The 15752-nt window shown below is 41.0% G+C and overlaps 1 protein-coding gene across 2 annotated transcripts; it reads right to left on the reverse strand.

Moving 5' to 3' along the window:
* Positions 1 to 147: 147 nt before the first annotated feature.
* Positions 148 to 13807, reverse strand: LOC308065588 (C-type lectin domain family 7 member A-like). Of its 2 annotated transcripts, XM_080391660.1 has the most exons (7): positions 13526 to 13799; positions 11626 to 11694; positions 10501 to 10590; positions 4848 to 4913; positions 3800 to 3942; positions 2994 to 3100; positions 148 to 2299 (listed from the first exon to the last, which is right to left on the reverse strand). In XM_080391660.1, exons 1-7 carry the CDS (start codon positions 13740 to 13742, stop codon positions 2158 to 2160), a joined length of 834 nt encoding a protein of 277 aa, XP_080247786.1. In that variant the 5' UTR covers positions 13743 to 13799; the 3' UTR covers positions 148 to 2157. The 2 variants fall into 2 exon arrangements, with proteins under 2 accessions (XP_080247786.1, XP_080247787.1); XM_080391661.1 differs by lacking the exon at positions 10501 to 10590 and having other exon boundaries at positions 13526 to 13807.
* Positions 13808 to 15752: the final 1945 nt, after the last annotated feature.

The following is a 15752-nucleotide window of genomic DNA, read 5'->3' on the forward strand; positions in this document are numbered from 1 at the left end:
GTACCAGCCACAGAAGTTCTGAGAGGTTAAGTTTGCATTGGTTTGAGATTCCCTGACCTTGGCATCAGGTTGTGACCCTGACCAAATCAGTGTGGAATGTTACACCCCTTCCTTGCAGTGGGCATGCCAAAAGATAATCAAGGAATCTCAAACTGTAAACTTAAGGTTTATTTAAAAACTAAGGTAACAAAACCAGAAAAAGATAACTTTATCAACAAAGAAAGCACAGAGACAGAGTAAATAAACCACTTTCAGTCAAACTTCCTCCCTTGTTAGGGATTTCCTTGTAAGCAGTGTGTGCTCTTGAGCCCTGTGACTTTCTGTGGCTTCCTGGGTTTGATGGACTTCATGTAGTTCCACAGTGGCCCTAGGGCAGCTTCCCCTTTGCTGTCATCTCTGATGCCCAGCTGCTTGGATCCGCTGCTTGCTGAAGACTCCAAACTCCCCCTAGGTCCAGCGGCTCTGAGGGAAGAGACATTTCCCTGCCCCTCACCTTCAGTAGGGGACACCTGATCACTGGGCAGCAGCTGGAATATGAAAATAAAAGGGCAGTGCTCTGTAACAACATAGAGAGCACTCTCTCACCCCCTCCAGCAAACTGAGTATGAACAGATAGCCAGCCCCTCCAGCACAGCTTCTTTCTGAAGTAACAGTTTATATTCTGATTTCAGCCACTGCCGTTATCCTCTTACAACTACACATTCTTCCCTTGTTCTTGGTGATTAAAAGTCAGTGAGGGAACTACAAATATGTTTCAAGTCTTGACGAATGAGCCAGTGGGGAGTATTGCTTGTTTGAGGGACATAAAAATGTGCTTTCAAGTCAGAATGAGAGAATTTTTCCCATATGGTTCCATTTTCTCTTCCCTTGGCCACAACATTTTGAGTATAAGATGTTTGAGTAAGCAAAAACTTTCGTTTTTTCCCAAATGAGAAAGCATGTAATCACTGTCACTTCATCAAGAAATCCACAGAGCTTTCTCCATCCTGCAGATGAAGGAGAGAGCCATGATTGGCACCATTTTAAGTAGGAATTATTCTGCCTTAGAGGAGATGGTAAGAATGATAATCCTCAGAGTCACAAAGCCCCCAGGTCCCAAGAGTTGCTGAAACACATTGGAAGAGCTTTGGTAGTATACACTGTTTGCAGGTCACATCTCTGCTCTACCAGTGCCACCTGTTTCTGGTGTTAGTTCTAACTTTTCTGGAGCCGAAAATCTTCATGCATGATTTTCTTCTTTGATCATTGTCCAAGAAACACAGTCTGCTGGTTGTCATTCTCTGTAGGTTGCTCTCATACTTCTCACCAGCTTCTTCACAGGTAACTGTGTTGTTTATTTGACCATTTGCTGTCCAGTTGAGCCATCGTTATCCCTCTCTTTTTCAGCCTTTGGTGGTCTCTATTGCTTTTCATACTGTGCCCTTCCCCAGGGGGGCCAAGTCTAAATCTAATATATTTTCCCTGACCTGCACAGGACTAGTGGTGACTTCATGCACAGAGCTGTGGTGTAGGACTATTTCCCTTTTGGTCAATTACATTTTAGCCCTTCTAAAGGTCTAAAGAGTCTGGTGTTCAGTGTGCTTTTTTAACAGAGACAATCTTTTACAGAGTAAGATTTATACACACACACATTTTACTTTGTCCTGTTAATCCTATCTATGACACATGGCAATGAGAGCGACTGCAATTTTCTACAGTTTTCTATTTATATTTCTACAAAATATAATTATGTGTTAACCTTCACTGTGGCTGCAGGGATGCCCAGTGCATGGCAAGGCTTTGAAATGTCTCCTTGTGCACAGAGATTTGAACATATGGGTATATATTCATGTGTCTATGAGACATAGGATCTGGTTTTGATCACATCTATCACCAAGACTGGACTTGTATCACCTAGCAGTGGCTGCCTGAAAGTCAGTTATCTGGTATGAGTAAGTCATCCAGACTCTTAATGTGTGAAAATCCAGGCTCTTTTAGAGGGGGATCCATTCTGTCTCAGACACCCATCTTGGGAAAGGATGTGCTAACCTTGGCAAGGTGTCCAGAGGGAGCCTGCAGGAGTCCCTTTGACTAGACAGCTAAAGATAAATAAGACAAATCATATCTGTCATTCCTACAGGAAGCTGGGGGTGACATTCTTGCCTGGACCTCTTGTTTTTACTTCTCCTGCCTTTCTGTAATATTTGCAGCTTTTTCACACATATTTTGTGTTGTTGAGGATCCATAGCAAGATGCAGTTTCTACTTTGCCATGCCCAATGACAGCGCAGCAATAATTTACGTCTCCTCCTATATTAAACCTGAACAGGGAGAGAAAGTTGGATTTAGTTTCGTTCCTCACCTAGCTGAATGCAATGCAGTCAGTATCACGTCCACGAAAGGCAAAGCGGCACCTGGCCTTGCTGCTAAGCTTCATTATTGTCAGTGGAATTAGTGTTGTTTATTTGACCATTTGCTGTCCAGTTGAGCCATCGTTATCACTCTCTTTTTCAGCCTTTGGTGGTCTCTATTGTTTTTCATACTAAACTTTTCAACAGTGGCCTTGTTGGAGTCTCCCCCCCTCCTTTTAATTGGCTTCCCTAGACCTCAACAGAAGCATATAGGCTATGCTTTCCCATCCAGAGACCTTCCTTTTCTTTGGTAGCCTCCATTCCATGGTGCTGACACCATCACACTCTCCCTTGTTCCTGCCTGGTATATCCTTCCCTTCCCCACTGAACTCCATCTGGTCAGATTCCTCCTTCCCCACCAGAACCACAGCTGTGTCCTCCCTTGCCATCCTGATGTGACACGCCTGTGTTCCCATGTGACTTACAAGCTCCCTTTGACTTGTCACAGGGATGTGCTGAAGCACCTGAATCTCAAGGAATAAGGTTGCTAGAAATTGCAGTCCCTGACCTTGCTCGTACGCCCTGTTGCTGGCTCTATTGGTTTGGGTTTTTTCCCCACTATTTCCGGACGTTGCAGCACAGTGACTTGCCAGAATAAGCTTACATGTCTTTGCTAAGTTCCACATCGTTAATCCACTTCCACTTCTTGTTCTTACTGCGTTTGAGACCAAGCAAGTAGTAGTGACCTGTTGATTGTGAAGCAAGATAATCCTAGAAAGGAAACCATGATAATACGTTAAAATTACATTTCCTTCCCCAGAGCCACGCAGAAAGCCAACATAGAAAGTACAATGTGCATCTCTTTCCACAGCTTCAGAAGCTGAATTTTTCCATTTTCATTTAATCTCCTCTCTCTTCCTGAGTCTCAGTAGGAATAGAATATATATTAAATGCTATACATTTAATTATACATTTAATTAATTTATTAATTAATAATTAATATTTTTTATGTTTAATTATACATTTAATGGAGCACCATTAAAGCTATACATTGTAGTTAGCCAGGTGTGACTTGATACCTGGAGACACTTTTCTTTTCTGATTGTGATGGGAAAGCCTTTTCAGTTTTTGTCAAAGCAATGACTCTCACAAATGAGTGTCTGTTTGACTTGCTTGGTCTTGGTTTGCATGCTAAATCTCTTTAAACTATAAGTCAGCTAGGCAGAGTTTTCTTCTTCCCATGGGAGCATGCTTGGGGAGAGAAGCTTCCAGATGTAAGACTTCAACCACCAAGATGCATCTTCCTGTGAAGGTGTTTGCTACCATACAGAGGTGCTTGGTGTATATGGCTAGAGGTAGATTATAAACACCCAAAGACATGTAACATGAGAAGACACAAGTGTAACCCATCAGCCTTTTGGCATACAGGTCAAGCCACCCAAGAAGCAGCCCCATGAATTTAGATCTCACCAGTTCTTCCTTGTTCTCAATGATCACCAGGTCTGAACCCATGTCAGCACATTCTTTACGGGAGGCATTCCAATCATTTTTTTTCAACTCCTGAGAAAAGAAGTAGCATTTTTTCCCATTTTTTTCCCAGGGGTGGGGGCAGCCTGCATGAGGAAAGAACAGATGTGGAAAAATCCATGTTCCCACTAACAAAAGGATCCCATTACAAAAGAAAGTTAAGAGAGTAAGTTACAACCAGAAAAGTACCTGTGCGGTCCTGCTTATAATTTTCACCAGACCACCAGGGTTCCCTGCCAGTCTCTGTAGCTAATACCAGCCCAAGAGTCACCAGGCATGAGTCAGAGAAGTAGAATCACAGATAATGTTATCCAGCTTTTTGAATCTTTGCTCAGATGATGAAGAGAAAGTCAAGACAAAAAGCATTCAGTTTTCAAAAGTCTTATTTGCCTGCTACCCAATGTGGCAGTAGTGATGCTACTGAGAGAAAGAACGTTTCTCTCCATTGCCAGGCAGGGTGCTGGGTGGAACAGAGAATGGGAACTGGGGAGGGTGACATGAGTCAGGGAGACAGGGACTGTGCGATACAGTTTAGTCGGTTATCCAGCAGCTCCTAAACAGCAAAAGGGAATTACATTTGGTTAAAATGCTAAGAACGGAGGGGTATTTGGAAAGCAGCACATGCACGTTGATCCGTCACACTCACTACAATGCCGTGATACCAAAGGGGTTGTTATATTCATGTCTGTTCACCCGCCACAGGCTCCTCTGCACCAGCATGAGAGAGTTCTTCCCTCTGAAACTGTAATGCAGTGCTGACCAAGCACTACTTTTAAAGAAGATGAGTATGCGAAATGTCTCTGGCTTTGAGAGCTCCTCCTATGAGTGTTCAGGGTAAAGCTATTTATTCCCGAGATGTCAGATTTTTTTTTTTTGGTTTGGATTTTTTTTTTTCCTTCTGAGCAAAATCTAGTTACTCCACCCCCCATCCCCAAAAGGCAATGTAACAGGCTTCTGGAAAATGTCTTTTGAATGACGGAGAGTTACCTACCTAGTGCCTCTTCAGCAGTGGCGGAGGATAATTTTGAGTTATGTGGGCTGCTCACAGTTGGATAGTCTGGAAATAAGAATACAATTTCTGCTTTGGATGGCTGACCATTTTGCCATACACTGTCAGAGCTCTCCTAGACCTCTTTGAACTCCACTGTCACCCCACACAGAAACTCTGCTCCTCACCTTTTTGCCTCTCCATTGAAAAGAAAACAACCCAAATGTAGTACCATACTACGGAGAAGTTTTCCAAAGAGCCTAAATCTGAAACTTAACAAAAAATGTTCCACACATTTTCAGAGTGGTGGTAAGTGTGGTGTACAGCATACATTTAACTACAGCAGTAAGAAATAAGAGCCATTTTGAAGAGCTCAGTGCTCGAGCCAGTCTGTCCTTGGATAAGCATGCTCCCACACAGGTTGGAGCTGCGGTCACGGTCTGCTTCTACCCAAACAACGGGGCTGATGTATTCAGGCAGAACATACCTGTGCCTCAGCTGGAAGCTAGTCCAACAGTCCCAGACCAAAATAAGACAACAGTGTTCACTTTAGGTTTTAACTTATAGAATCATAGAATCATAGATTCATTTATGTTGAAAAAGACCTTTAAGATCGTCGAGTCCAACCGTTAAGCCAGAACTGCCAAGTCCACCACTAAACCATGTCACTAAGCACCACATCTACATGTTTTTTAAACACCTCCAGGGATGGCGATTCCACCACATCCCTGGGCAGCCTGTTCCAACGCTTGACCACCCTTTCAGTGATTTTTTTTTTCCTAATATCCAATCTAAACCTCCCCTGGTGCAACTTGAGGCTGTTTTTTCTTGTCCTGTCGCTTGTTATCTGGGAGAAGAGACCAACCCCCACCTGCCTACAGCCTCCCTTCAGGTAGTTGTAGAGAGCGATAAGGTCCCCCCTCAGCCTTCTCCTCTCCAGGCTGAACAACCCCAGCTCCCTCAGCTGCTCCTCATAAGACTGAAGCAGATAGCCAGGCTGAAATAGCCTTGATTTTCCTCTTCTGACACAGCGGTTGTGAGGGATTTGTGCTCCACAGGAGGCTTCAGACTCCCAGAAAAAGTGACTGTGGAAGGAGGCTTACAAATTTGCATTTATTATCTGATGACAAGCCAGACTGCATGAATTTATCACAGAGAAAAAGGAAAAAAAGAGTTTTGAGAAGGTGAAGAGTAGCTGAGGCCTCAGATGAATTAAATTTATGCTTAGTTTACTAGAGAAGCTCATGTGTTTTTTATGTATTTTTCATGTCATCTCAGGGCTTTGGTTTTATCAGTTGATCCTGTTGAAATTAGGGAGTTCAGGGATCACTCACAGTTAACAGGCAAAAGGAGGATTATGTTGTTCCAACTGTCTCTGTGTAGCAGTAATAAAATCTTGATATTCTCCCAGCTTCTCTGCTTAGGAAGCCTCAGCTTTAAAGACACGATTGCCCATGCCATGACTATTATTAGTTCAGCTGAGTAAGAGTTACTAAATTGTCTATAACAAAGTTTAAGGAGACATTTTTGAGGTTATTTGGAATTTAACAATGAAGGGATGAATAGTAACAGTAAATTAACATTAAAGTAAAAATTGTAGGGGTAGAATTCTTATACTTGAAAGCAAAATTGATAAATTCCTTTTAAGAAATATACAAAATGAGAAAAAAGATTGAATGAAAGAAAGTTCTAAGAAACTCGTACCAGAATGGCATGGAGCATGAAAGAACTGACATTGCTGAAGGCTTCATACTAAAGGCAAAAGATAATAGAAGCAGAACACTAAAGGAAGAGCTTTGTTTACAAGAAGCAAACTCAGAAATAAGATGAGGTAAAAGAAGTGGAGCAGCAGTTAGATTAGGTGACACCTAACCTGTTGCAGACATTGAAAACTGGTAGTGAAAGGATGGATTACTAACCCAAAGCATCCAAACTTTGTTATTGACAAAAATCCTGAGGAGCATTTGTGCCCTGATTGAATACCTTGCTCAGTTTTCAGAGAATGCCGCAGAAGTTAATTATTTCCTCAAGAAACAAAGAATACTGGCAAAACAAAGGTTTTCAGGAAAGGGAATACATTTCACTAGGCACGCTTTTGCCTGTTGTAAGAAACAAAACTGACCAGCCTCTAACGTGGGGTCTTTTCCTACCAACTCCATCTCACAGTCTTCATAGTCAAAATGAAGCAACTTTTAGCCCTATGACGATCATTAAGAGAATACAGAAATTATTTTTTTTTGGCTGGTAACTACAAATACCCCTAATGGCTGAAATATCCCCTCAATTATGTTATTAAATGATTCAGTGCAATATTCAACGTTGAAATAATTGACAAATATATGCTTGTCTTATACAACGTATCGCTTCTCTGTGCATATCTTGTTTCAGTTTTATCTATAGGCCATCAAGGTTTCAGAAACCTAATGCCAAAAATATCCAGAAGGATTTCAGGGACCACCAGACTCCAAAGTGAGCAGTGATATAAATGTATCCCAGTTTTAATACAAAGGATTAATCAGTTCCTTCTGTAAGCCTAGACCCAGACAGTGAGTGATGAAAGGAAGTAAGTATGAAATAACAGTATTGTTTTGGGACATGATGGGTAATACTTGCTTTCCCAGAAAACAGTTACTGGGCCCAGTTCCTCTGTTTTGTAATTTTGCCACAGGGTTTCCAGCACCTGAAGGGACCTAGGATTTTTCTATACTGTCCTTTCTTTCTTTATAGCATTAGCACTAATAAATAATATTTTAAATAATACCTCACAGAGGCTGCATGATTGCCTTTTTTGTTTTGCTGGGATCGTAATGAGCTGGCATCTCCTGGTGCCAAACAGTTGTCAAACTGCCCTTTTACAAATTGCTGAAGTATGAATTGTAAAAGCCACTACAGACTTTGAAACCACAGTGCCTAGGAAGTCCTACTGATCTACGTTTCTTTCCTGACAGCAGACAAGAACTAGACTTTTGGAACTGTGAGAAAAAAAGTTGCACTGTAGCACCTAAAATCAGATGCTGGCAAGTGATATCACAATTTTTACATTTACAATTCAAAGATCAAAGCTGATCAATAAATGTCTAATTTTGCAGAGACTATATTATTTACCCTGTTCCTTTTAGGGATTGGCTTCCAATACACTTGTGTAAGAGAATATGAGTCTTAGATGTCATTATAAAAAACCCCCACAACCAACCAACCAAGATGTATGTCTGAATGTTGGAATACAAACGTTCTTAAAGCTCTGGTGTATAGAATTACATCCAAAGCTGTATACAGAGATACTAATTATAAAGTCTTCATTATATTTTATAGAATATTAAAACAGATAATCATAGTGGAAATTATGAAGTTAAAGCTGAAGACTGAGAAGTTCAAGAAGCAACCGCAAGTCTGGAAGAGAGAGAAATTATTTTAGTCTTCAGGAAGTTCTCAAAAACATGATATGGAGGAACAACAGGACCATTTAATTTTAGAAGCTGAAGAAGTTTTGCATATAGCCTGAGCCTGTGTGTAGAAGCTTGAAGTACTGCTTGTAAAGATACCCTGCAGTCCTTAGTATATAATAGTACCAAATACTGGTACTAAAACTATCTAACATCACTTAAAAGTATTTATATCTGTGAAAAATTAGAAATTAATGCATACTGATAGATATGCATTACAAAAATAAACACCATTCTACTGATTCTCCTACTGGATGGAAATCAATTTGCAAGACATAAATGGTAGGTCAATATTTTCTCCTGGAATATTGCCGCCTTGAAGTCTGAAATCTGTCTGAGAGATTCAGACCGCAGCATTACTGAAAATGTTTCAAAGGCCCTGAAACCTAACAAAGCAGTAATGTGTTATTTACTAATTGGAGCAACTTAACACTGAATTTTCTTGTGCTTAAGTCATATGCTAATTTGGAACATCAAGGCTTTCTTTGCCTTTTACTGAATCCCTAGAGCAACAAGAAAAAATAAAACAGAAAAATCAGTTTGAAATTTTATGTTTTTCATGCATATATGCATTTATATGTGTGTATCTTGAGGCTGGATATCAGCTCCTGGTTTAAGAAAAGAGAAAAATTCATATGAAAGAGCATTTGAAACAAAGTCAGACCTGCCTGTTCTTGGAAGAGGATCTCATGAACTGCAGGGCCAATTTTTCAATTACTAACGATAAATTTTCTCTCAAGAAAAAAGAAAATAACACTACTATAAAAATCTTAAACATTTCTGATCAGGTTCAACTGAGTAAAATTGTTGTCATTTTTATGAACAGAAATGGAAAATGCCTTCTGGCCTGCTGAGCTCTTGTATGATGGAGTGATGTCGAAAGGTGACACTTTAGTTCATTTAAACAAGCTGTTTGTCAGCAATGGTTTATTTGGCAAAACAAGATTGTATGGAAAACACATGTAAAATTAAAACTTAGAAATAAAGCAGTCAAAATGGTAAAAGTTTTCATTTTGAGTACAAGTGAGAACTGTACGCTATTGAAATAATAAATTAATTTGATTGAGTTTCTCAAGTTTGATCTAGATCTCAAGTTTCTTAGGAGTATATTTTCAGTTCACTGAGGCAGTACTGAACCCAACAAAATAACAATAACTGAAGCCAGACCTGAATCAAAGTCTATGACTCCTCATTTGACTCCTGCTCTATTAAATGCTGGTAATTTCACCTTGTTATGTTGTGTTGTTCTGGGTTTTTTGGTTTTCTTTTCTTAATTTTACCCTTCCTGTGGTATTTTACATTTTATAAAGGTCAGAGGACTATCAGACATCTGTCCTTTACTCTTTGCCTTGAAAAATACCATCAGTTACTTCCCACAACCCTATTTTTTAAGTTCTGTGGATCAAAGGTTTTGGTGTGTTTTCACAAAGAGTTTCTCCATGTGCATCTCTGCATAGCTGGCAAACTCTGGGACTTGAGAGTGATCGATTGTGGAAACCTCTTAAGCTTGTTCAGCTGTCAGAGGATGAAAAGAAACACGCAACCACATCCAAAATTTAAAAATGATACCTTGAAAATATTCAAGGGGAAGTACCACACGGCTCCAATAAAATCTGTTTTAGTCTAATGGAGATAAGAATGCTTTCTTTCTAAAAAAATACCTTTTAATGTAGTTCAAAGACTGTTATGAACTCAGTGACATATATGCAGAGAAGCCTAGTACCAGGCTTTTGTCTGAGTAATGTGCAAACAAATTCCTTTAAGTTGTGTCTTAGCTATGTCTTTCAAATGAGCTTTTTTTCATATTTATTTGAAAAATATATGAATATAAGTTTTGGTGTTATGGACATCTTGGTGACATGATACAAAATCATCACCTTGGAATATTCTCGTGCATAGCAATCATAGTAGCATTATCTAATCTTGTCTTGTTTCTTCAAAATATTTGTATAATGAATTATTTATTATTTGAACACTCAGTTTTTTAATTGGTTTTGGCTTTTTTTTTTTTTTTCTTTTGGAATTTTAAACTTTCAGGCCATTTGACTCTTTTATGGATTTCCTCTTACACCCATGGTTGGCTGAAAACTCCTGTCCTGTGCCTACAAACTAGCTTTCTGTTGTTACTGGGTTTGGATGTCATGACTTAGGTCTCAGTGGGTGGGTGAGAGTCACAAATTAATTGCAGTTATTACATTTTCAGCAGTACTTACAAATTAGCACCAGACACACCACTAAGACCAGTAGGAGGATTACCACAGCGACCGATACAGCAACACATGTTCTGGAGCAACATCTTTTACCTACAGATAGGTGGAAAATAATAAAGATTAGGGGAACAGCTGGAAAAGGAACACTTCATCTTCATTCAAGAGCTGGAAGACATACGGCCCAAATGAAAAACTGTCAAATTTTAAGAGACATTAAGTGTGAGATAGCTGGGTTACTAATGCTGTTTTGTAATCCCATTCTTAAAGCTATCTTTGTACCCAGGGACTAGAAAGTAACAGATCTAATGTGAATTAAAACTAAAAATTTAAAAAAGTTCTAGAGGACATCTGCAAACTTTGGTCTGCTGTTCTGACCATACAGTCACAGAATCATTTAGGATGGAAGCAACCTTTTCAGATCACTTTGTCCAACTCCCCTGCTCAAGCAGTGTCAGCTAAAGCAGGTTGTCCAGGACCATGCACAGTCAGGTTTTGAATATCTCCTGGAATGAAGACTCTATGTTAGGAATTATTCAGAAGGAAAATGAACACAAATAATGGATTTTTTTCTGCCATGTGGTTTTCTATATCCATGATTCCCTTCTACCTTCAACGATGCATTCAGTTCTACTACCCCTATTTCAAAAAGCATATAGGAAAAGGTTCAGGGAAGGGCGTGTGCTGTGTGTAGAACCAAAGGGAGGTTGGGCAACTTTGTAGAAGAGAAATCCACTGAGGATACGTGAATAGAAACACATTTGTCTCAGTAAGTCCCTGTGTAGATGCATGCACATGGAGCATTATGGGAAGGTATCGTACATGCCTACCCTCTTTTTATTCATCTCTACTTGTTCACTTATGCCTGCACTTGGAGACAGGAGGCTGGGCTAGGTGGTTTGATGATCTGGCCCAAAATATCCTTGTGTTCCTATACCAGTGAAGCCAAAGTGGTTTAGCTGTATATAATGCAACATGCCAACGGCCCCCTGCACTGGCTGTGAAGCTGAGAAATGTATCATCGCTCTTCCTGCAGTTTTATATCACTGCATTTTTGGGTAATAAGGAACGGTCTTCTGTGCTCTCATTGTTTAAATTCATATCAGTTTAAGCAGACAGCTGAAAACTCACCAGATGATGTGTAGCTAGCTACAGCATTCGTGTCTAGGGATTGCACTTTCACTTCTGCATATGTAGAACCTAAAACCAGACAAAAATAACAGAGAACAGAGAAAGCTGAGAAACAACTTAAATGGAACAAAAATGACTGAAATGCTAAATACATGACAGCAACTGATTTATGTTACAGTGTTTAACCATGTCCAAATAATATTTTTTTCCATCGCATTCACACCTTAAAGGACTTGCTGTAGGCAGAAACAGACCTTGTTTCTCTTCAGTGCAGAGAATAACAGAGGAGGCATGGGCATGGGCATATGCATTTTAAACCTAAACAAAAATGATGAGAAATGTGTAAGGTTGTTTGATTTATTCAGTCCATATCCACATGTGAGTGCAGAGAAAGGCTGCAACATCAAAGCAATCCTGAAAACTGCAGATCATGCTAAATTTGAAGAAGTTACTAGCTAATGATAACATGATGAGAAACCTGAAAACTATTCTAACATCTGGAGATAATAAATACAAATGAACATGGAAGAAAACGTGGGGAAGAAAGGAAGGGCAAGGACACATAAAAAAGGGGTAGAAAGTAAGAAATACGATGTTGCAGTTTTATAAAACATTCAAAGTCATCCTGATACACAGCACTGAGCCCCTTTGTTTTTATCACCATACAGAGTTAATGTCTTCTATGAGTTTAAGTGCATTCTTCTGGCTTATGGAATTAATTTAATTCCTTTGTGAACACTGCATTTAATCTAGGGAATCCACTATCAAAGAGAAAATAGCAAACTCAAGGAAAAAAAACCAAGACAGAAGTCGTGTTTGAGCTCTTTTCTGTAAGATATGTGTAATCAATGGGAAATACTGTGCATAAATTAAGTGAACATATAGAAGAGTTGATAGGGGTTTTCCAGAAAGGCACAGATAGAGGAATGTAGGAATATTACTAAAACTAAAACCTGCAAGCTGGAGTACATGGATTAAATTAGAAGGAAAATGGAACCTTTAATCAGTTGACATCTGTTGTGGGTGCCTGTCAATTTAGCCATGAAGTAATCTGTCAAAAGCGGTGACAGAAACAATGTTTCTTGGGGCATTAGAAACTCCAGCCGTCTGAAAATAGATGCCCAGGGATCACACTTTATGCAAAAGACAAGAATAGGATGCAAAGAAATAGAAATTACTGTTTCTGTTGAAGAGGTAGTAAGGTTAAAAAGAAAGGGAAGAAAAAAGAATATGAAATACAGAGACAAAGTGTATGAAGTCTGTTATTTTATGATGTAATTTTAAGTGATGTAGCAATACCAGCGCAAAAGTTTATGCAATGATTCTCAGTCCGTTAAAGAAAGGAAATTTTACTTTAGAATTTTGCAGTCATTTATACTAAATCAAACTAAAACTGTCCATGAAACATTTTATGCTTAATTTCTTAAATAGGCAGTTTGTACAGACTATACAAGCCAGTAGGAAGAAAACCCAAAGCAATGCCTACTACGCTCAGCAAACACAAACGGGCTACGCATGAGACTGCTTCAAACAGCAGAAACATCAGGCACTGGATCTCCTGGTTGGTTTGCTGCAGGCATCAGTCTGCTGCATGAGAACATGACTGGTTCAGGACCAGTTGATGTTCAGGTGTGGAATGATCTCCTAAATGGATAGAAACTACCCTTAATTTTACAGAAGAAACTCTCCCTCACACTTGCACCTTATCGCATGAAAAGTAGACCTTATAACAATCCCCTTTTCTTGGTAAAAAACCTACATGAACACCCCATCTGCGCATTTTTCACAGCACCGCCCCTCACATTTCCACTGTCCTCTTCAGGGCTTCGGTGGTCTTTCAAATACAAGTGACAGAGGCTGAAGAATACAAAGAAAGCTCAGTGGAGATCAATCGACTCACCTTGGACATCAGTGACCTTGTATAGACTGGGCCTCGTTGGTTCAGTCAAGTTCAAGTCAGCGTAAAGGAGATTTTCTGACATTCTTGCTCCCCCTTCTCCTGTTTTTCTCTCACTGCTGTTTTTAAAATCTACTCTGGACTGACGATGACACAGAGCTCCTTCCCCTCTAACCTTCAGCAGCAAGTTCTTTCCTCTTTCGGTCTTATACAAACCCATAGTGAGAAGGGAAGCCTAATGCTGATTGTTTTTTTTTATAGTAGTGTGTTAAGTGCAAGGGTGTAACCTTGATGTAGTCACCTTTGTCAGGAGGTTTTTCTAGCGTCAGTAGTATTTTGAGTTTCAAAATCTTGACACCCTGCCCCTCTCCTGTCCCCCTCCCCCTCCCCCAGCCCTTTTGTACTTCGAAAAGACCAGATTTCTTATATGCAATGGAAAGAAGAAGAGTACAGACATTTGGAAATCAGCCCCAGGAAGCAGAGTGAAGCTTTCAGGGTGGACCCACAGCACATCACGGGGAGCATCCCTGTGGAGTCCAGAAGGCAGGGCTGTCAAAAGCATGTGTGTGAAATCATGATACGTTTGCCTCTGATCTGTACAGAAGTGCACTCAACGCTGCTGACACAGGACCCTGCCACACCTCGGGGCTTGCTGGTGTGTCTGCAGCTCTTCTAAACCAGAACCAAGCTGACTTGCTGTGTCCTGAGGAACATGGGTTTTGAGCAGCTCAGAAACATGTTCTTCCCCTCTGTGAGTAACTTCTGATGGCAAATGGGGATTCATAAAGTGAGATTGGTCCGGCCTGTTTTGGGAAGGGTGAAGGGCGCCTAATATGCAAAAGCAACAACTCGAATAGGTTAGTCTAAACAAGACGAGCCCTAGGCTTTCTAGGTTTTCAATTCCTGCATGACTAATGCTTTCATAGCGCAGGAGGCGGAAGCTATGTGGATATTGTGCTGTGAATCATTGTTGGAGGAAATATGCTAGCTCATAGCAGCATTTACTAATTCAAAATGCCGGATTTAGTTTTTGCACTGACAGCAGGTGTAACCTGCCAGGAGAAGCCTGATCACCCAGACTGGTCTGCTGGTTGACGGCAGGCTCAGCATAAGTCAGCAGCGTGTCTTGGCAGTCAAGGGGGCAAACCAAATCTTGAGGTACGTCAAACACAACATAACCAGCTGATCAAGAGAGGTGACTATCCAGGTCAGCCTCCCCTTGAGCGCTGTGTGCCATTCAGGACCTGTCCTGGTTTAACCCCAGCTGGCAACTAATCACCACAGCTCCACTCACTCATCCCAGGAGGGAATGCTGGAGAGAATGGGAAAGGTAAAAGCGAGAAAACTTGTGGGTAGAAGTCAAGACAGTTTAATAGGTAAAGCAAAAGCCACACACGCAAGCAAAGCAAACTAAGGAATTCATGCACTCCTTCCCGTGGGCATGCAAGTGTTCAGCCATCTCCAGGAAAGCCAGGCTGCATCACCAGTAACGATTATGTGGGAAGATAAATGCCATCACTCCGAATGTCCCCCCGTACCTCCTCCTTCCTCCAGCTTTATATGCTGAGCATGACATCCTGTGGTATGGGGTATCCCTTTGGCCAGTTGGGGTCAACTGTCCCATCTGTGTCCCCTCCCAGCTCCTTGTGCACACCCAGCCTGGCCGCTGCTGGGGTGGGGTGAGAAGCAGAAAAGCCCTCGGCTCTGTGCAAGCACTGCTCAGCAGGAACTAAACCATCCCTGTGTTAGCAACACTGTTTTCAGCACAAATCCAAAACGCAGCCTCATACTAGCTGCTATGAAGAAAATTAACTCTACCCCAGCCAAAACCAGCCCAGGGCCCCACAATTTAAGAAGGATGTGAAGGCTCTTCAATGCATCCAGGGGAGGGCAACATAGCTGGTTGGAAGGGCTGGAAGGCATGTCCTGTGAGGAGGGGCCAGGAACATTGGGTTCATCTAGTTTGAGGAGAAGGAGGCTGAGGGGCAATATCCCTGTTCTCTACAGCTTCCTGAGGAGGGGATGTGGAGAGGGAGGTGCTGATCTCTTCTCCATGGGATCGAGTGACAGGACACATGGGAATGGTTCAAAGCTGTGTCAGGGGAAGTTTAGACTGGACATTGGGAAACATTTCTTTACCAAGAGGGTGGCCAGACACTGCAACAGCTTCCTACAGAAGTGGTCGATGTCCCATGCCTGTCAGTGCCTGACAAATAACATAACTATCACC

This window comes from Falco punctatus, assembly GCF_963210335.1.
Source record: "Falco punctatus genome assembly, chromosome: 6".
NCBI lineage: Eukaryota > Metazoa > Chordata > Aves > Falconiformes > Falconidae > Falco > Falco punctatus.

Excerpts from the sequence above, each read along its gene's own strand:
- LOC308065588 (XM_080391660.1), bottom strand. The coding sequence starts at position 13,742 with ATGGGTTTGTATAAGACCGAAAGAGGAAAGAACTTGCTGCTGAAGGTT. Across the intron at positions 10,591-11,625 it reads AGCTAGCTACACATCATCTG|GTAAAAGATGTTGCTCCAGA; the intron begins GTGAGTTTTCAG and ends ACCTATCTGTAG. Across the intron at positions 3,943-4,847 it reads CACTGCTGAAGAGGCACTAG|GCTGCCCCCACCCCTGGGAA; the intron begins GTAGGTAACTCT and ends TTCCTCATGCAG.